The sequence below is a fragment of the Urocitellus parryii genome, chromosome 6, assembly GCF_045843805.1.
Source record: "Urocitellus parryii isolate mUroPar1 chromosome 6, mUroPar1.hap1, whole genome shotgun sequence".
NCBI lineage: Eukaryota > Metazoa > Chordata > Mammalia > Rodentia > Sciuridae > Urocitellus > Urocitellus parryii.
This window is the reverse complement of record NC_135536.1, coordinates 62,001,694-62,021,894: the sequence shown is the minus strand read 5'-3', so window position 1 is coordinate 62,021,894 and position 20,201 is coordinate 62,001,694. Positions and strand designations below refer to the sequence as shown.

Here is a 20,201-nt window from a genome sequence, read left to right as displayed (position 1 = left end):
CATTTACTATATCAGTTTTTGTAAGTCAGGAATGTGGGTACAGCTTAACTGAGTGCCTTTGGCACTCTCTCTCACAAAGCCCTAATTAAGGCACTGGCCAAGCTGCCGTGATCTAAAGGCTCTGCTGGAAAGATGCACTTCCAAGCATTCATGAGGGCTCTTGGCAAACTCTGCCCTTGCTGGCTATGGACAGAGACACAAATTCCTTGGCAGACTGGTCTCTTTATAGGGTTGCTTTCAGCATGGCATATACCTTCCTTCAGATGAAGCAAGAGAAGGAACCTATGACAGAAGACAGTTTTTTGAAACCTAATACTGGAAGTGATATCCCACCACTTCAGCCAAATCTAGCCCAAACTTAAGGGGATTGCTTAAAGATGAGAATACTAGAGGATGGGGAATTATTGGCAGCCATCTTGGATGTTCACTACCACAAGCTGTAGCTATCATTCTTTTTTTGTGGTGTTAGGGATTGAATCCAGGGCCTCCTGCATGCTAGGTAAGCATTCTACCACTGAGCTACATCCCAGATCCAGAAGCTATGCTTTTACATTCTTTTTTAAAATTTATCTACAGCAACTTGTACTGGACAGACTGGAATAGAGAAGCACCTAAAATTGAAACATCTTCTTTAGATGGAGAAAACAGAAGAATTCTGGTCAATAAAGACATTGGATTACCCAATGGTTTAACTTTTGACCCTTTCTCCAAACTGCTCTGCTGGGCAGATGCAGGTAATACTGATGGAATGCACATATATAACCCTATGTTATAGTGGGGATGTATACTGTGATAGATTTCATTAAAAACCCCAAATTTTGTCATGTAGATCTTTTGAGTTAAATTTATAACAGTATAACAACCTGTTTGGTCTATAAGCTTTTAAAGAACATTTTGTAATAGTTCTCATTATGAGCTTGGGGGGGTTGGATTGGGGGATGCTGAATTAGTAAGTCTCTACTGTTTAACCTCAACATGGGCACCTGGCATACTTCTCAAGCTAAAATATTAGCCACTGTTGAATTGACAAGCTTGGATAAACCAATTAAGGTTATTCTGCCTTTTTGGGGGGCCAGTATTACAACTTAACACTTGTTGCTTTAATAGTATCTTATGCTGAAAATATTGAAAAGTGAGGTGGCAGAATAGCTTCCTTTCAGTAATACTGAAATACCTGGGATATACCCAGATTTATCTATTTCTATTGTGTGCTTTTCTTTAGAATAAATGAAATATGCTATGTACCTAGTTCTGTAAAGAATATGGAAAATATTATTCTTGAATTTATAATCTAATAAAAATGACTATAATGCAGACAGGTCACTTACAATCTAATTGTCTAAAAACATTACATTTTTTTCATATGATGATAAACTCAACATTTTATTATCTTCATAACAAAACAAACAATGAAGCTTAGAACTGGATCACTTGGCCTTTTCTCTTATCTTCTCCCAGTTCAAAATGCTTACATCTGTTAATAGTCACCATTCTCTTAGATCTGCAGTTAGGCTCAACACACTTAAGTCTCAGCACAATCTTCTTTGTAGTTTTAGCTCTTTTCCTGAAAATTTGCCTAGTCTGCCCACCATACCCACTCTGTTTCCTGTCATAATGCTGCTTTCCCTGTGCATACGGAGAATCCTTGCCCTTCTTCTATTGTGTCACTTTTTTTTTTCTTGTACTTTTTTATTTTGCATTACAATTCTTAATATACCATTATACAATAATTTATCATATCTCTGATTATATATAAGGTATGTTGACACCAAATTCACATCTTCATACATGTATTTTGTATAATGATGAGAGTCTCCTTTCACTATCCATGCTATTGTGTCACTTTTTGGGGGTTGGTGTTTGCCCCACTTGTTACAGAGCATATGTCAGGTCCTAGGAACGTTCACCATGTTTGTGGAAGCATTATCAGCAAGGAAAGCTAAAAAATTACAATTTTAAAAAAGTATTTGGGATTTAAATTTCTTGAGAAATGTGAAATTTGGAAATTCTTGAATAATTTAGCTGTTGGGAAATTTTCAAGACTGTTTTGTTTACAATGAAAAATGGCTATGTTACCATTTTCTTGTACCTAGAAAATAACATTCTTTAAAAACATTTAAGGATTTTTTTTGTTAAGATTGCCTTGGCTATTATACCCTTTACACTTGCTTTATGAAGGATGAATATTTAACCAGATGTTAAATATACAACAGTTCATAGGCCAAGGCTTAAAATTATAAGTTAAAAAAAATGCTCATCTCTACTGACTCACTTTGGAAGAAATTTAGATTTCAACAGATCTCTTTCAAAACACAAAACAAAACAAAATTAAAACAAAAACAACAACACTAGGTTTCAATTTCTATTAGAAACTAGAGCCAGGTGCAATATGGTGCACGCCTGTAATCCTAGTGGTTTAGGAGGCTGAGGTGAGAGGATCACAAGTTTAAAGCCAGCCTCAGCAACTTAGCAAGACCCTTTCTTAAAATAAAAAAAAATAAACAGCCTGGGGATGTGGCTCAGGAGTTAAATGCTGGTACAATCCCTGGTACAAATGAACAAATGGGAGACTAATAATAGAAATATAATGCAGCTGCTAATTTGTATGACTAGAAATGGGAATAAAATGTCCATTTCCTATTCTGTTTTCCTTGAGAAGGAATCTGCCACTATCATATGTGGCAAAATAGCCTTTGTTTCTGCATGGTATGAAAGGATCTCATTTCCCCTTTGTTTTAAAAGGAACCAAAAAACTGGAATGTATACTACCTGATGGAACTGGACGGCGTATCGTCCAAAACAACCTCAACTACCCCTTCAGCATTGTTAGCTATGCAGATCACTTCTACCACACAGATTGGAGGAGGTAAGCTCAGCATATTCTGCCTGAAAAGGCAAATGGTTCTTGAGATTACACTTGACCAGTCAGTGAGTTACTTTGGTACTTAAGCCCTCTATTGAGGTTTTTCATTATTTCCTCATTAATAGTTAGTGCTTTTGAAATCATACTTTTACTTAACCCAGAAGTTTAATGTTATTGACCACAGGTAGCTTAAAGTGGCAAAGATTTTTTGGTAGTATCCTATTAAGAAGTAGGCATGTTTATTTAAATCTGTTTCTCAGAGAATAGGACTAGTCTATGTGGTACCATAAGGTAGTTATAAAGTATTGGGTTTTTAGTTGTTTTTTTTTTTAAATATTATGAACAGTCTACCTAGGAGATGGGAAAAATACTATTTAGACTATTCTCAAATGAGGATCTGGGGAACATTTAAAAAACAAAACATCTACGTTCTTTTATCCTATCACCTACAATTTTGATTTAATTGGTCTGGCATGAGATCCACACATCAGTATTTTAACAGATCCTCATATGATTTTAAATGCAGCTAGGACTGAAAACAACTGATTTAGACCAGTGGTTTGCAAACTTCAGTGTGGCTTCAATATCACCCCAAGGGCTTATTTTAAACATATTGCTAGGTCCCATCCCAGAGTTTGAGTCAGTAGGTTTTGGGGGCAGTCAGGGGAGAGGTGCCAGGGTTTTTATTACCTGTAAGTTTCCAAATGATACTAGTTTGGGTATCACCTCGAGAACCACTGGTATTAGACAACTCTTCCATGAGAAAAAAACTCACTTGGTTAACTTGATTTAAATAACATATTCTAGGCTTGCAGAGATTTCTCTACTTTATTTAACTACTTGTATCTTTTTATCTAGTGACTAAATCTCCATTAATTCATTCTTCCTTTCTTTTGCCAGGGATGGTGTTATATCAGTAAATAAAGACAGTGGCCAGTTTATTGATGAGTATCTCCCAGAGCAGCGATCTCACCTCTATGGGATCACTGCAGTCTACCCCTACTGCCCAACAGGTAAATGAACAAATTTCAGGATGCTCCTTTGAATTATCAGAGAAGGGATTACTGATTACTCCTGCTGCCAATGACATTGCCAACACTGCCATCTTTACTACCTTAAGTCTATCTAGCATAACGATAAACAAAATGAAAAAGATTTGGTCTTATAACTTGGTTAAAAATTCATCACTCTGCCCTCTTCCCTCACAGGAAGAAAATGAACATGAAACATAAAGGAGGACTTAAAGTTTACAATCAGAATCTTGACCCTGAAGAGCATTTACTGAAAAAGGCAAAGAAAGTGAAAAAGGAATTGGCCATTAGAAGTTTCTGGACATACAAGATGAACATTTTTAATGTAAAAGACTATATTTTGTGAAAAGCTTATACCTCAATCTTTACTACTGTACTTTTAAAATCAAAGGTTGTTATTGCCAGTTCAAAAAAAGTAATAGAATTTTAATTGTTGCTTTTTAAAGCAACTTTTTGTAAACATTCGTGTCATATTTAAAAGGCAAATTTATAAAACTAGGAACCAATTAGAGTTAAATCCTCTAAATCTGATTTTTGCTATGGATTCTTTCTGGCCAGGAAATTAAAGCACATGCGATCAGTATAAAAATACAATCAAAATACAATCCTAAAAAAATCAACGTAGATATAGTTATAGAAGCCTATGCAGAACTGTGGGAAAGACCAACTTATTTATAGTTTCCCAACAAAAGTTCTAAGACTTTTTTTTTTTTTACCTCTGCATTAGTGCATTTCTATTTATATTAAAAGGTGCTAGAATGATTGTATTTTCTGATCCCATAAGTGCCTCTACAGATGTGACCACCAAAAGTACTACATTTATAAATACCAAAGATGTAGCAGTTCTCACATTTTCTAGATTACTCTAATAAAATTTGTTTTCCTACAATTTAAGGATCTATACTGTCTGTGACAAGGTGGGGACTGGCATGCATCTCAACCACAAAGGAGTACACATTAATTATACAAGTACATAGTTTAAAAAACAAAACAAAAAAACACTCCACTTTCCCAAACTTTATTAAAGAAAAAAAGCAATGGTGGTAAATCTCTAGAACAGTCAATTTTCTGGGATTCCTCCCTTGAAAATGTGACATTTGATTTCCAAACACATGCCAGAAGTGTACATGGTTCCCAATTGTACTAAGTAGGTAAGAAGCTAAAATCCTAAAGTGTTCATCTTCCAACTTTCCCTAGTCTGTGGTCTGTCTTTGGATCAGCAATAATTGCCTGAACAGCTACTATGGCTTCATTAATTTTTGTCTGTAGCTCTCTGAGTTCTTCTATATGCAGCAATCGCAGAATCTGGGCAGCTTCATTAAGAACTGCATCTGTTTTGTAAGGAAAAAACACTGCATCAATACATAATTGTTGCTTTTAAGACTATTTATTCATTTTTAAGAGTCTAAGAAGAGTTTGAATTAAAACAAAAGTCACATACCTCCCGTGTCAAAGCCAAGGATATGTTTGTCTAGAGCAACAGGCAAGCCCTTAAAAAAAAAAAAAAAGACAAAATGAGTTTACAGTTAAAAATAACTGCTTCTCATAAGAAACTGTAAAAAGCAGCTATTCTGCTACTTTCAGCTATAATGGTCAGGGGCCTAAGAATCATTTGCTGAAATCTGCCTTGCAATTACGTTTTTCCCTATTACAATAACTAGAGAGAATAGCTTTAAATGTACTGGAAATTCTACAGCCCATCCAGGCCTTTAGACCAGGCTTGTAAACCAATAAATCTTTGGTAGGCAGTATGGCTCAGTGGTAGAGTGCTTGCCTAGCATGTGCAAGGCCCTGGATTCAATCCCCAGCACTGCAAAATACTGCAACAGTGTTTTGTCACTAGTGCTATGGAAAGAGGGTTGAACTGGCTGCTGTTGTTCCATTTAGTTTCACAGAGTGTTAGCGTACAGGCAAATGGGATAGGAATACCTTTAGTATTTCCTCCAGGAAAAATAGTTTTTCTTTTAGCACATTTATTTTGGTGTTTTCTTCCCCCCAGTAGTAGTGGGGATTAAATCCAGGGCCTCACACATGAAAGGTAAGTACTGAGTTACACCCCACTAGCCCTTTTTTTTTTTTTTTTTTTTGAGACAGGGTCTCACTAAATTGACAAGGTTAGCCTCAAACTTGTGATCCTCTTGTCTCAGCCTCCTGAGTAGCTGGGGTTACAAGCATGTACCACCACACTGGCTTTTTCTTTTGTGAGATGTCTAGCTATATTGCCCACACTAGTCTTAAACTTCTGGACTCAAGGGATTCTCCCGAGTGCCGAGACTACAGTAGTGTACCACTATGCCCAGCTTAATTTGTCATTAAAAGTGCACAAACCTATCTAAAAATATGCTGTTTTTGTTAAGCCAGCATTATGTTTACAAGAGTATTTACATAATTAAACTTTCAACAGTTTATCTGGAAGGAAAAAAAAAAAAGGCATTTAACTAGTCAGCACCAACATATAGATAGACCAAAGATGACAACTACGATGATGCTAAATTGTAGACTTCACAATAACTATCAAAAATGATGCCAGGGCTTTTTTGATTATATTATATATAATCATTACTAGTAAAACAACAAAACCCAACTACCTATACTTTCAATGTTGCTATGTAAATACTTTAGTCACTGCTTAATTCTTACCTAATCTATTAATGTACACCTACCTAGGTACCATCTGCTTTAAAGTAGCTAACAAACAAGATATAAAAGTGACAAAACAAATGGGTTTGAAAGTATAGTGAGCAAAAAAGAGTGCAATTGTACTGAGTGGCTCTGTCAGTTTGGTACCAGAGGCTGGAGTTTTCCTTCTGTCTGCCAACAGACCACTGAGGAACAGCTATCTGTGAAAATTATGCCTTAAATACTAGTTATGAATAGTTACAAAGACTAAACTATAAGAATTTCTCTACTATGACATTATAGGCTGGTATCTTAAGAAGACACTAAAACTAGAATTTGGAGCACTGAAAATAAAACTAAATTTTACTTTGCAAACAAGGGCAAAAAGATTTGGCTATTCCTTTATTCACACTGCCTTCCAAACTAAAGACATAGTTTTGCTAAATGAATGATTACATTATGCCAGAACAATTTACTATCTGTTCTATAGAGTGAGTGAAATAAGCTGATTTTAAGCCAAGTTCTACTGGCCCCATTCATACATAATTAAGTCAAGAAAAACCTAGAGAAGAAAACTGTGGGTCTTTCATAAAGGACTACACTGCCCTGGTGTTAGTAACCTTTTAACACTACTGGGTCTTGCTAAAGGGGTCAGAGGACAAAAGACATCAGAGGGGAAAGGAGACCAAAGTCCAGAATGGTAGTGTGCCCAAGGTATTCACTGCAACATCTATTCAGTAGGATGGAACTGTCTGTAGAGACTATAGTTCCTCCTATAACTCCTGAGGACATTCTCTGCACTATCTCATGGTCAATAAACTTTAGGAATGTTTGGATTTCTGATAGCTAATAATAATAATAATAAAAAAAACCCCAAAGTATTCTTTATGTATGGGGAAGGTATACTGAACAAAATGATCCAAGGACAGAACTTATCTCAAAAAAGAAAATTAACTGGTAACTGAAGATATGCCCTTTTATTTTCTACTATGAATCAAATAATCCAATCCTTCTCAATGAACTTAAATCTTTTTAAATGAGCTTCAACTGGGCATGTGCAGTAGTTTGCAGACTGCATACAAGCTTTTAGAGTTTTTCTAAGGTAGAAAAGTGAATAAAAATGAAGTTCATATATTACTCAACTGATTCCCAACAACTGGATACACAGAATTTGCTTAAGAACTAAACTGAATCACAATTAAATATGAAATCCTTTCTTTATGCTATTTAACACAGAATGAATATCTTAAGCAGATATTTACAACGTTTAAACTCATGGCTATACAAGAAGAAATTCTTACTAATAATTGATTTAGTATTTATATAAACATACCTCTTTTGTTTGATTTGCTTTAGCAACTGCATCTTGTGTTAGGCGCTCCTGAACCAAAATGCGAATTGCCTTAAGAAAATAAAAAATATTGCGTTTACTATTTATAATTCATCCTTCTCTGAATCTAGAGAATAAGGATACTCATAGTAATTCAAAACGCTTTTTTGAATAGATGTATTATTTATTTATACGTACGTGGTCAAAAAATTTTTTTAGGGGTTGGGGTTGTGGCTTCATGGTAGACTGCTCACCTAGCATGTGTGAGGCACTGGGTTCGATCCTCAGCACCACATTAAATAAATAAAATAAAGGTCCACTGACAACTAAAAAAATATATATATATATTACAAAATTTTTTTTAAACAAAGGTATGTGGTAAAAAGTATGTCTCTTTTCTATGCCTAGCCATCCCTCCAAAGAACAATCATTGTTACCAGATTTTTATGTATCTAAAAAGACTCTGAAGTTGTAAGTCTGCTCATGCATTTACAAACATAGAATCTTTGCCACAAAGGGTAGCATATAATAATGCTTGTTTTATACCTTGTGTTTATCACTTCATAGTAATTAAGTTTTCAACATTCTGAAGGACAAGATTTTTTTAAATGGAATTTAAAATTGGGGAGATAACAATTACAACTAAAAAAATTATTTTTAATAAAAAGCAAATGCTGTACCTGAAAAAGATAATTAAAACATTTTTAAAAAATTTAAAACATTTTTAATGGTGATTGGTTACCAGTTAATGTTGACTCTTACACCTGGCAAACCTACTAAGATGCTTTCTATATCATCATTTAAAAAAAAACCCTGGGAAATAAACACGTAGCTGAGACTAGAATTTTATAAAGTTTTTTGTTATAGCTCATTTGTATTTTTCCTATTTACTGGTTTTGGAAATCTAACAAAAATACTCTAAATATGCTATGCATTGTTTGTTTCTCCTCATTTAGTTTATAACTAAAAAGGACATATCCACTGTAGAACTATTCCAATGAATTTTACATAATTGAATGAAGAACAAGCATTTGAAGCAGCTAAATTAAAAAAAAAAATTGTCTTTTAGTATTCAATCTGGGCAAAGAAAATCTAAGTTAACACTCAGATTCAGTACAGAGAACTATAATGAGCTAAGAACAGGATAATATTTCCCTTGTTAAAATTGCCATATAATACATACAGTTCTAAAAAGTAGGACAACTATAACTTAATCTCTTCAGGGTAGGGTAAAATTTAATTATTCAATTTATTACACAGTAGTTTAAAGTAATAGTCATGTACAAGGTCCAGCCCAATGCTCTTTAATCTCTTATATTAATAATAACTTCTAAAATAATCTCCAATTCTGATATCTTAAATTCAACATTATTAATTTGGGCATTTTCCACTATCTTAATGAATACAGACCATGAATCCTTAAAAGAACTGAGAAATGGACTAATGTTGGAAAACGAATGGGCTACTGGGTCAGAGTACTTAGATTCAGTTTCTCACTCTATGATTTTCTGTGTCATTGTCTTATTTACATTTCTCTGAATACATTTTTTAAAAATAGAATGTTAGTATCTACCTCTATTGATTACTGGGAGGATTGAATGAGATTACTTTTGCAAAGATTTAGCACAGTGATAGGCACATCTTTAACACTTTCCAGTGAAACCATTTATCTCACTCATTTTCCTAATCATTGGTACTTTACACTGCCTTTTCTCATTAACATCAAAAAATTGGCATTAGAAAATTTAAAATCTTTCCAATTTTTTTTTGATGTTAAAACAAAGCAGTATAAAGCACTTTAATTATTACTGGACAATCTACATTATGCCCTATATTTCTCAACTGTACTCTGGTCACTCAACCATAAATATAAATATCAATAAATAGTATTTTAAAAAGCGAAGATTTTTCTCTATACAGTTTCTCCCAAGAATCAAAAATATGAAACTTACCTTAAGCATTACCAGGTAATCATCATGACGCTGAATCTGAAGAAGGTTAGCCAAAGCCATCACACCAGCCTTAAAGTCGGGATTATTTACTATGAAAGATTAAAAATAAATAAATTATGTAGCTCTGCAGACATAAAAGCTTGCAAAATAGATTTTAAATTTTCTAATGTCATTTTTTTATATTAATAAGAAAAAAGAAGTGTAAAGTTCCAATGATTAGGTAAATGAGATAAATGGCTTCCCTATTAATACATTTCACAAGTAACAGAACCAATGTGACTAGCTTAATTTGCATTAGATTTGTTCTGTAACTCTGCAAGTCTCATTTTTGTGGCACTTTTAATTTACATTTCTTCCCAAAGTTACTAATTTTAGCAGAAAGATCCCTTCAATGAAGAGTTTGCCTCAAAACTTTTCTCTAAGCAGCATATACAAGCATGGAATGTACAAGCTTATTCATTCACAAAAATAACTCATAATTTAACATATCATAATCTAGATAATTAAACTCTTCATACTTTCATAAAGGGGAAATAATTACTAAGACATGTGCGACTTAATGGAAAATTTTATCATTTGTTTCATACTATAACTGAATTAAAAAATAAAATTTATACACCCAGGAAGGCAAACAATGACCTGCATGATTAAATATAAATTGAAACCCCAAACTTACTCGGAGTGAATTAAAGAACAGCATAGGGCCCTGGGTTCAATCCCCAGCACCACAAAACAAACAAACAAAAACATTACAGAGAATAAAATGTCAACATAAACACTACTTACATAAAGCAGTCTTAATTAATTAATACTTACCATCCAAATTGATCAACGGCTCTGCATTTTTAGTTGCATTGTCAGTATTTTTTGCATTATCAGGTACCAAGTCCTTGTATTTTTCAGCTATAAAACAGGCAAAAATATAATTTATAGAATGGCAACTTAAGGTAAAATAAATAATTATTTCTGAATTCAATTGAGCCCAGATGATTATAAACATAAAATATTTCATTCAAGAAAACTTATTTTTTAACTATAGAAAATCTAACAGAAGAGAATGTAATTATAGCTTTTTGATTAAGCTAAAGTGCTTATTAGATACTTGACAACTATCTTTTCATTAACATTTCTAAAGGTAATTATTTCAAACACTGAAATTTTTGGAGGGAAATGTCTTTTATTGCTCCCCCTAAAACTTGGGACTTCAGAATGGGAGGAGGGTAAATAAAGGTTACAAAAGATTAAATATAAACTCACTAAAAGGTTTTTTTTCCCCCCAAATCTTATTTTGAATGCAGATATAAAATCTAAAAACCTTGCTTTGTAAAGCATCATCACTTCAAATACACTATATATAAATCTGAAACTTATTTCAGGGAAAGGTGAAATTTAGAATTCCAAAGGTAGGCTTTATTACTTTAATCTGAAAAATATTTAATAATATGCAAAAAAATTTTGAATCAACTTAATGACCAAAATGAAATCTTAACCTACAGTGCTTTTATGATTTGTTAATGAAACAAGAGGAAAAAATAAAAGTTTTAAAATTTAAGCCGGACAAGTTAAAGCCTAAAGGGACTCCTAACTCAGTCAGAAATTAGTCTAAAGAAACGTCCACTGGTCACATGTGGAACAGTATAAACACCAAGACAGATGATGACAAGAAAGGATTTTGACCCAATGAGTAAAATAAGACCCCGTTTATCTACAATGATTTTAATTAATAAATTTTTTTTTAAAAAAGCTTCTCCTTACAGTAGAAAGTCAACAAATAAACAAATGCCAAAGGAATCATGGAATTGGGAAAGCTCCTTTGGGCAACTACCAACATAAATGAAGCAAAAGACATCAAAAGGATGCTGAAATTAGGAGGGAACTATGGGGAACAAAAGTACACTTAATAGTCTCAAAATATCTCCCAAAGGGGAAAACAATTAATAGTGAACAAACTTTAAACAAGTGGTCAAGTTAACGTGAGTAATAATGAGAGCAACATCATACAACTCCCGATGTAACGCACTTTAAAAATATATCACTTTTGTGTTGTTTCTAACGAAAGTATCAATCCTGAACCTAATTTCGAGAAAACATCACACAACCCAAACTGAGTAAAATTCTACAAAATAAGTATCAGTATCATTTGGCACAAGCTAAGATTAAGGAATTGTTCCAGATTATAGAACACTAAAGAGATATATAAAACTGAATCTAATGCGTAATCCAGGATTGCTTTTGTTGTTGTTATTGTTTATTTGAAAGGGGCTGTCTATAAAAAATATTGTGAAGACAATGTGTAATGTGACTAACATCTATAGATAGTAGTAATTTTAATTTCCTGATTTTAATACTGTGGTCGTGTAAGACAAAAATCCGTTTTAGAAAGTGCACATAGAAGTATATAAGTGTGAAGGAAATAGATAATTCACTATCAAACAGTTTAGGAAAAAATTGTATATATGTTCTTGTGTACATGTGTGCATACAAAGAAGGATGAAGCCAATGAAATAAAATGCTAAGTCTGGGGGCTGGGATTGTTGCTCAGTGGTAGAGCACTTGAATAGCACGTGCAAGGTACTGGGTTCAATCCTCAGCACCACATAAAAATAAATAAATAAAATAAAGATATTTTGTCCAACTATAACTAAGAAAAAATGTGAAAAAAATAAAATGCTAAGTCTGCAGAATTTGGGTGTATAAAAATTCTGTCAATGTGAAATTATATTTTAAAAAAGTGAAAGATATTTGAGTCAGGCTTTAATTACCTTAATTGACAAGCTAGTGAAAGGCTTTATATATATAGTGGTAAGGTACAAATAAAAATTTCACAATTGTTTCAGCAAATTTAAGAAAGCTTAAAAGTCAAAAAGGTGGCAACCTATCAATGTAAAACCTCAAAAGAACATGAGCGCCTCCTGCTGAAAAAGAAAAGCATTACTACTTTAACCAATTTTCAAAAGTATTCTTATAACTTTAAATTTTATTATTAAATAAAAGTTGTTTCTAGTTTAGATTTTTAAATGTTTGATACCATTTACCTTTCCACTATTTTTTAGTATAAAAAATCACTATATTTCATATACAAGCTTGTTTTATTCATTAACAAAGACTGCTATAACTGAGAAACAAATGTACATACTTGTAGTCAACTATTGGGATACACTATCATGTGGCAGCTACCACTGAAGACTGAGATTATAAAAATAGAATGGAATAAACAAGAGTAAAACAAATAAATTGATATGTGACTACAAACTTATTTGGAATAGCAGAAAAACAGTTTTCATAAGGTGGAGAATATTAAAAATTAGCTCATACAATTCTTACTGATTCAGAGCAGAATTGTTAAAAGGTCCTAAAAAATCAATTAACACTACCAAGGTTACAAAGCATAGGATTACATTTATTTTCTAAAGTATCAAATGCATATTTTCCTTGTAAACTAAAATTGAAAATAAAGAAAGCCGGATGCGGTGACGCATGCCTGTATTCCCAGCAGCTCTGGAGGCTGAGGTAGGAGGATCTTGAGTTCAAAGCCAGCCTCAGTAACAGCAAGGCGCTAAGCAACTGAGTGAGAACTTGTCTCTGAATGAAATACAAAAAAGGGCTGGAGATATGGCTCATGGGCCCCAGAGTTAAATCCCCGGTACTCCCCCCACAAAAAAAGAAAGGAATAAAATCTCAAATCAGAGAGCTTTCCCTAGATCTGTGCCATAATGCTTCTGAAATTTAAATCTGAGGCACCCCCAAAAAAACCAACTGGGTGATGCTCCAAATCAACATATGTGAATATTCATAGACATTGCATTTGCCAAGCAATTACTAAAGTTGATAAGGATCTGTTATAAGCATGAACCTCATGGGTACTGTACGAGATAGAATTCCTCCTCCTCCTAGTACTTAGAACCTCTTCATGTTACCCTATGTGGCAATAGGAAATTGTGTGTGATTAAATCAAGGATAGTGGGATGAGGAGAATATCCTGGATTATTCAAGAGGGTCCACTGTAATCACAATGTCCTTATGGAAAAAGAAGGCAGAAGGGTCAGAGAACAAGATGACAATGGAAGGAGAGGCAGAAAAAAACTGGAAGATGCTATGCTGCTAGACTTGATGATGAAGAAAAAGGCCAGAGTCAAGGAAGACAGATATCCTCAAGAAGGTGGAAAAGGAAAACAGATTTTCTCCTCCAGCCTCCAAAAGGAACCAGCTCTGCTGACAACTTGGAGACTAATGTTGAACTTCTAACTCCAAAATTAGATAATAAATTGGGTTTTAAGTCATTGAGTTTGTGGTAATTTGTTAAAATACCAACAGAAACTAAGAGAGGTACCATGCAGGGAATAAACCTCACAATTTACTGGGGCAAATAAGACATAGTAGCAAAATGGAAAGTGGCAAGTGAGTTAGAAGGTAGACATGAAAAGCTATAAGGATATTACTGCTAAGGTGAAAATTACTGCTAAATGTGTACAGATAGACTGAAATACCAAGCTAAGGAGCTTAAAGTTCCTTTTGTAGAAAATGGGAAAACCATGTTTTAAAATACATAAATAAAGCTGTTCAGGAAGTAGCACTCTAAAACAGATTCACATTTCAGAAAGTGAGCTGGTAGATTATGCAGCTAAGACTGTAGAGTAACACTCACAGCAGACTACTTTAAAAAATATTACAATAACCTCAGCAGAAAGTAACAAGAAGCAAAAATAGGATGATAGTGGCAAGAATGGAGAAATTAAGATACAGCAAACAAGGCAAAAGATTAATAGTGGTAGGACAGGAGGGAAAGGATAAAGCCAGAGTTATCAAAGAGACTTCAAAAGGAAATGATTAAGAGACTGTAACTGACAGTATCATTAAAATGAAAAACAAAATACAAAAGATGTAGATAAGATGGATCAGATCTCGCATTCAAACCTGGGCAGCCTCCTCAAAAGTGAAATCTACTGAGAGGAAACATGAGTTTAATGAAAAACTGTTTTTACTCTACATATTAATATTAAGAAGCTTCTAATAACAAAAAGTATGTGTTACAACATTAAACACAATGCACAATTGTGATCTATAGTGTATGAACGTACATTAGCATTACACATGCTTTTCAGTCTCCTGGGATAACTGCTATAACCAACACCTCAAAATCCCATCAAATTTGGGATACCAGAAACAATTTAACTTAAAAGGTTAAGGTGTAGACTGTGAAAGATGGTAAAGTTTACCAAAGTAACGTTACTTTGTTGAAAAGGCAAACCGTCTTCTACAAAAAAATTTCCAAAATCTAAAAGACACATGCAAATATCAATAAAAGACTATATATATATAAAGTGCTTTTAACTTCTTGTGACAAAAATGAGCAAAAGGTCCCAGACACAGGCACATGCCTATAATTCTGGCTACTTGGGAAGTTGAAGCAGGAGAACAGCAAATTTGAGGCTAGCCTGGACAACTTAGCAAGACCCTGTCTCAAAATAAAAAATAAAAGGCTGCAGATAAAGCTCCGTAGTAGAGTGCCCCTGGGTTTAATCCCCAGAAGTGCAAACAAAACAAAATAAACAAAACAAAAAACCCAAAGATTAAACAATGTAAGACAGAAACAAATTGGTAAGTTCCCTGTATTTTCATATTCCCTCTTTCCCATCTTTCTTTTCTCTTAAAAAAAGAACACAAATACTCCAAAAAAAACATACCGTTATCTCCATACTCAAGTCTAACAGCTAAGCCAAGAAGCCAGTCAATTGCTTCTTGTCGATCCTGAATCTTGAAGGGACAGTTAACATCTCTGAGATACTGTAAAGACGGAGGAAAAAAAAAATTAAAGGTCCAATTTGATTATATTATCCAGTTTTAGCCAGTGATTACACAACTTGGATCTGGGATGGGAATCTAAACTTTCTAATTGCAGACTTCAGTACATAAAGAGTAATTTATAAAAAGGGGACATTTTTAAAAAGAATGATATATAAATAAATTAGTTATTATCTAAACTTCAATATTATAACTTTCATGTTATGGAAATGCTATGAATAGAATAAATCATATAACATACACATAGGCTATAACCAAGTAAACATCTGAAAGCATATCAAGATGAGTGGTATCCTTCAAATAAGTCTCTTAGGAAGTGAAAACTGAATTCTAGCAACAATGCTACTAAACTTCTGCCCCTTTGGAAATCCTTTCAGGAATAACTAATGAATTATTATGTTTAATCATAACTTATTTTCTACCCTCAAATTTTGTTCCCTTATTTAAAAAAATAATCACCTCCTTCACAATATTTTGTCATGGCCCCCTCCCCAAATAGTCAATACTGAAAACATTTAAAGGATTCAACTCATGATTTAAAAATGAGCAAAAGGTCTCAGACACAGGTACATAATTAGAAAGAAACATTTTTATATATATTTTATACAATGACATTAACATTCCCATGAGACAAACTATATGATCATCTATTGGGTAAGTTCTGATATACTTATCTTCCAGTTATTCTACTTTATCTCATTTGTGTGTTTTATATCAGGAAAGTTTTTATTCTTCAAATACCCTTTTACATGTGTATTGTTTTATACATGTGAATGGGCCATAAAAGGTAAAATAAACAAATGCAAAATCCTAACAATGTATTTCAAAGTCTTAACCAGCCCATTAGAATTGTTTTAAATATTTTTAAGGGTAAAGGAAAATAATCCAGTAGAAGTAAAGGCAGTGACAATAATAATTATACAGTACCTGCTATTGGCCAGGCACTTCTGTAAATAGGTATATAGGTCTATCATTACTACAAAGCCACCCCTATGGAATAGGTACCACTGTAATGCCCATTACTTAAAATTGAGACAGAAAGGTTCATAAACTTGCCCAAGGGGATAATACTAGTGTATAACTTATAGAATTCCCTAATTCATAAAATTACTGGTTGATTCTAGGGAGAACGGGTGCCCTTACTCATTTAAGCAATACAGCTGATGAAAATGTTTAATGTAAATAATGACACTGTGAAATGTGACTTTTACCTAATTTGAAAACAAATTTTTTCTACAAAAATATTATAAAATTAAGTCAATGGGAAACTTTATTCTGGTCACAAAAATATGATGTGAACATAGATATTTATAGGCTGCTTCTATCATACACAGGATTTCATATCATACACAGAACATTAAATATAAGCATAAATATAACATAGTCTAATTTTCGAGCATGCCTTTTAATATAAGAAATATCCAGTGGCTCGGGAAGCTGAGGCAGGAGAATTGTGTGTTCAAAGCTAGCCTCAGCAATTTAGCGAGGCCTTAAGCAACTCAGCAAGACCCTGTCTCAATAAAATTTAAAAAGGGCTGGGGATATGGAGATATGGTTCAGTGGTTAACTGCCCCTGGGTTCAATTCCTGGTACAAAAAAAATAAAATAAAGTAAAATAAAAAGAAAGAAAGACTACTAAAAGTGTACCATTGTTGCATTTTATTTATTTATTTATTTATTTATTTTTGTTCAATGTTAAAATTGATATTGGCCACTAAGTGAATATATTTACATTTAAAGAATATATTCCACTATTTAAGAAACTTCACAACGTTTCTGAAGAAACTATTTCTACCTCATTCATAAGATTGTCAAGATCCCAAGGCCACCTGCCCCCCCCCCCCCGCCCCAAATTATCAATACTCAAGCTTGGTAGGAGGAGAATTTGCACTAAAATCAAAAGAAACACGGTAAGAAAAAAGCTAAACCCTTGAAATCTGCTTTTCTAACACTTACCATTATTATATCTTTAAAGAACGAAATAAGCTTTGGCACAGTAGCGTGTACACCTGTAATCCCAGCAGCTCAGGAGGCTGAGGCAGGAAGACAGTGAATTTAAAGCCAGCCTCAGTAACTTATCATGGCCCTAAGCAACTCAGTGAGACCCTGTCTCTAAATAAAATATAAAACAGGCTGGGTATGTGGCTCAATGATTGAGTGCCCAAGTTCAATCCCCAGTGCCAAAAAAAAGAAAAAGTAATTTTAAGGTCACCTTCATATAGTTTAGAAAAGCTCTCTGTATGTTTATTTTACTTCCTAATTCCTTACCTTTTCAAAGAACTTGGGCCAGTCACTGCTGTGGATGTTTCTTAAATTACCTCTGTCTTCAATCTTGTAGTGTCTGATTTTCTGGTCTTCAAGCCAAACAATAAAGTTTCTAAATTCTGTTTCATCTGCAATCAAAATATTATATAAATCACTAGAAACACTGATAAAATACTTCCTTTTTCACAAATGGTCTTGTGGAATTTTCTTAATCCCACAATGATAAGTTAACTAAGCCAACAGAAGCAGGAGTTGCAAGTATAGACCCCTGGAGCTACAGATTAAGAATGATCTAATCAAATCTCAACCTGAATTTAAAAAGCCCAGACACTTACAACTGATTGTGTGAACATGAGCTGATCACCTACACTTTCTGTGCCCCAGTTTCTTTAGCTACAAAATGGGGATTAAAAAATGGACTTACCTCATAGTGTTGTTTTGAAGATTAAGTGAAATATTGATAAATAGTGCACAAGCACATAGTTTTGCTATATAAGTATTAGTACTATTCCAGTTCCTTTGAGGGAGAAGAGAGAGACTGGGCAAGTATGAAATTATAACAAAGTAAAATAAACAATAAGTAATAAAAAAACCAATTAAGAAATTAAATAATAAATTCAGAAAGGAAACACTATGACTATTACTGTCACATAATGCTTACTGCACATTAAGTGCACAGTGTATATTTATTTTAATCCTTCCTATATATATATTTTTTTAACGCTTAAACTGAACCCAGGTGCACAAACCAGGTGCACTTCACCACATCCCCGGCCCTTTTTATTTTAAGACAGGGTCTCACCAAGTTGTTGAGGCTAGCTTTGAACTCATGATCCTTCTGCCACAGTTACTGGGATTACAAGCATGTGCCACCTCACCTGACTGCATCCAATACCCTTTGAGGTGGATAATATCCCCATTTTACACATCAGAAAACTGATACTCAAAGATTCAAATCCAGATCTAAGTTCTACTGCCACTGAACCTTTTTTTTTTTTAATTCAAACGCAAAGTACAAAAACAAGATACAATAATTCACTATGATTCCACAGGAGATCAAAGAAACCTGTTTTGAAATTATTCCCAACTTGTGAGTCTAATATAATGACTTGAGTACAATATCACAAGTTGAACTTGATGATCCCTTTTAAACTTCCTAGTCGACCAGAGATCAAAAACAACTGAACAAAATGAGTACAGATAGGTTAGTAATAATGGGCAGCAATGTCATTACTTTTCAAAACTTTAATGCTGCAAAATCTTCAATACCTTTCTATTTACACAATTCAACCTCCCGGCTCATCTGCTACTAACTTTTTTGCACGACCCACACAACTTTATTAATCTCTTACCCTGTGGGTGCTGGATTTCATTGTGTACTGTTTTGATCGTAAACTGTTTCCGTAGTTCTGTCTCCTATCCCTACCCCTATCCCTTAGCTCTGGCAGGCAGTGAGCTAGTCTTCAAGTTACTCAGCACCTTTCTCAGAATCCAGCACTGCTGGCCCACAACAAATGCTCAAGGTATTACCCAACACCTGGTGAACTCTGGGGCTTTGAAATAAGAAAAAGGCAAACGCTTTCCCTTTTGTGTGCAGAGGAGCTGGGTGTTTGCAGGGTGGGGAAGGGGAGTCTAGAGTTATCAAGTAGAGAAAGTGGCGATGCTCAGGCAGGAATGGGTGAAGGGGCTCCGACCTCGGGGCGCGGCAGAGGGCAGAGGTGTGTGGCGGCCCCGAGAAAGGGGGCCCAAAGGCCCCCTGATGCCCGAGAGGGGTACAAGGCCGCCAAGGGTCCCGGTGGGGGTGCGTCCACCGCCCGGGTCAGGGCCAAGCGGCCGGCTAGGGACCGCCGCCTCACCTTTACAGTTGAAGCCGGAAGGGTTGTGGTAGTCGAGAGCCGTCAGCTTGCGTCGGAACATGGTCCCCGCTTCTCACTCAGGTCCCCCGGGCCTCGCCCGGAGAGGAGAAGCGAGGTGGAGCGGGCGGCGCAGGCACCGGCGACGCGGCGAGAGGGCGGGCTGGCGCCCGGACGCTCCGGAATGATAGCGGCCTTCACCAATCGGGGCTTAAGAACGCAGGCCGCCGGCAAATCTTCACCAATCGCGGCTCGGGATGTGGAGGCGGAGTCACGCCAGGGTACGTCGACGCTCAAATAAACTTTATTGTCAGCTTCCTAGTTGTACAATAGGTAGAAAGCAAGCGAGAAGCCGGCTTCCTCTTGTCTCCCTCCTTTTTCTGTTCTTTTTGATAACAGCATGCGGAGAACAGTATCTGTAGGCTTTGTACTCTAGGCTACATGTCTCATTAGATCATAGAATTACTCCTAATATTTTTAGTGTAC

The 20,201-nt window shown here is 34.8% G+C and overlaps 2 protein-coding genes and 1 pseudogene across 3 annotated transcripts in view; 1 reads left to right on the top strand and 2 right to left on the bottom strand.

Annotated features, from left to right (window-relative positions):
• Nid2 (nidogen 2) overlaps positions 1-4,808 on the top strand; it is a 59,112-nt gene extending 54,304 nt beyond the window's left edge. The window contains exons 18-21 of one of the 2 annotated variants that reach the window (XM_026391052.2): positions 577-734; positions 2,743-2,866; positions 3,764-3,876; positions 4,072-4,808. In XM_026391052.2, the coding sequence (XP_026246837.2) occupies positions 577-734; positions 2,743-2,866; positions 3,764-3,876; positions 4,072-4,082 (406 nt within the window). In that variant the 3' untranslated portion in view covers positions 4,083-4,808. Of the gene's footprint in view, positions 1-576; positions 735-2,742; positions 2,867-3,763; positions 3,885-4,071 lie in introns of those variants that run through there. The other variant, XM_026391053.2, reaches the window with a different exon arrangement.
• Positions 1,417-1,910, bottom strand: LOC113184371 (large ribosomal subunit protein eL42-like; annotated as a pseudogene).
• An 88-nt stretch (positions 4,809-4,896) lies between the features above and the next one.
• Positions 4,897-19,873, bottom strand: Rtraf (RNA transcription, translation and transport factor). The gene is made up of 8 exons (XM_026391054.2): positions 19,719-19,873; positions 17,866-17,990; positions 15,480-15,579; positions 10,612-10,698; positions 9,796-9,884; positions 7,847-7,915; positions 5,336-5,384; positions 4,897-5,225 (listed from the first exon to the last, which is right to left on the bottom strand). Exons 1-8 carry the CDS (start codon positions 19,777-19,779, stop codon positions 5,071-5,073), a joined length of 735 nt encoding a protein of 244 aa, XP_026246839.2. The 5' UTR covers positions 19,780-19,873; the 3' UTR covers positions 4,897-5,070.
• Between the last annotated feature and the right edge of the window lie 328 nt (positions 19,874-20,201).

Coding starts and splice junctions, on each gene's coding strand:
- Rtraf (XM_026391054.2), bottom strand. CDS start 19,779: ATGTTCCGACGCAAGCTGACGGCTCTCGACTACCACAACCCTTCCGGC. Junction 17,991..19,718: donor TTCCGGCTTCAACTGTAAAG/GTGAGGCGGCGG, acceptor TTTTGATTGCAG/ATGAAACAGAATTTAGAAAC. Junction 5,226..5,335: donor CCTTGGCTTTGACACGGGAG/GTATGTGACTTT, acceptor CTTACAAAACAG/ATGCAGTTCTTAATGAAGCT.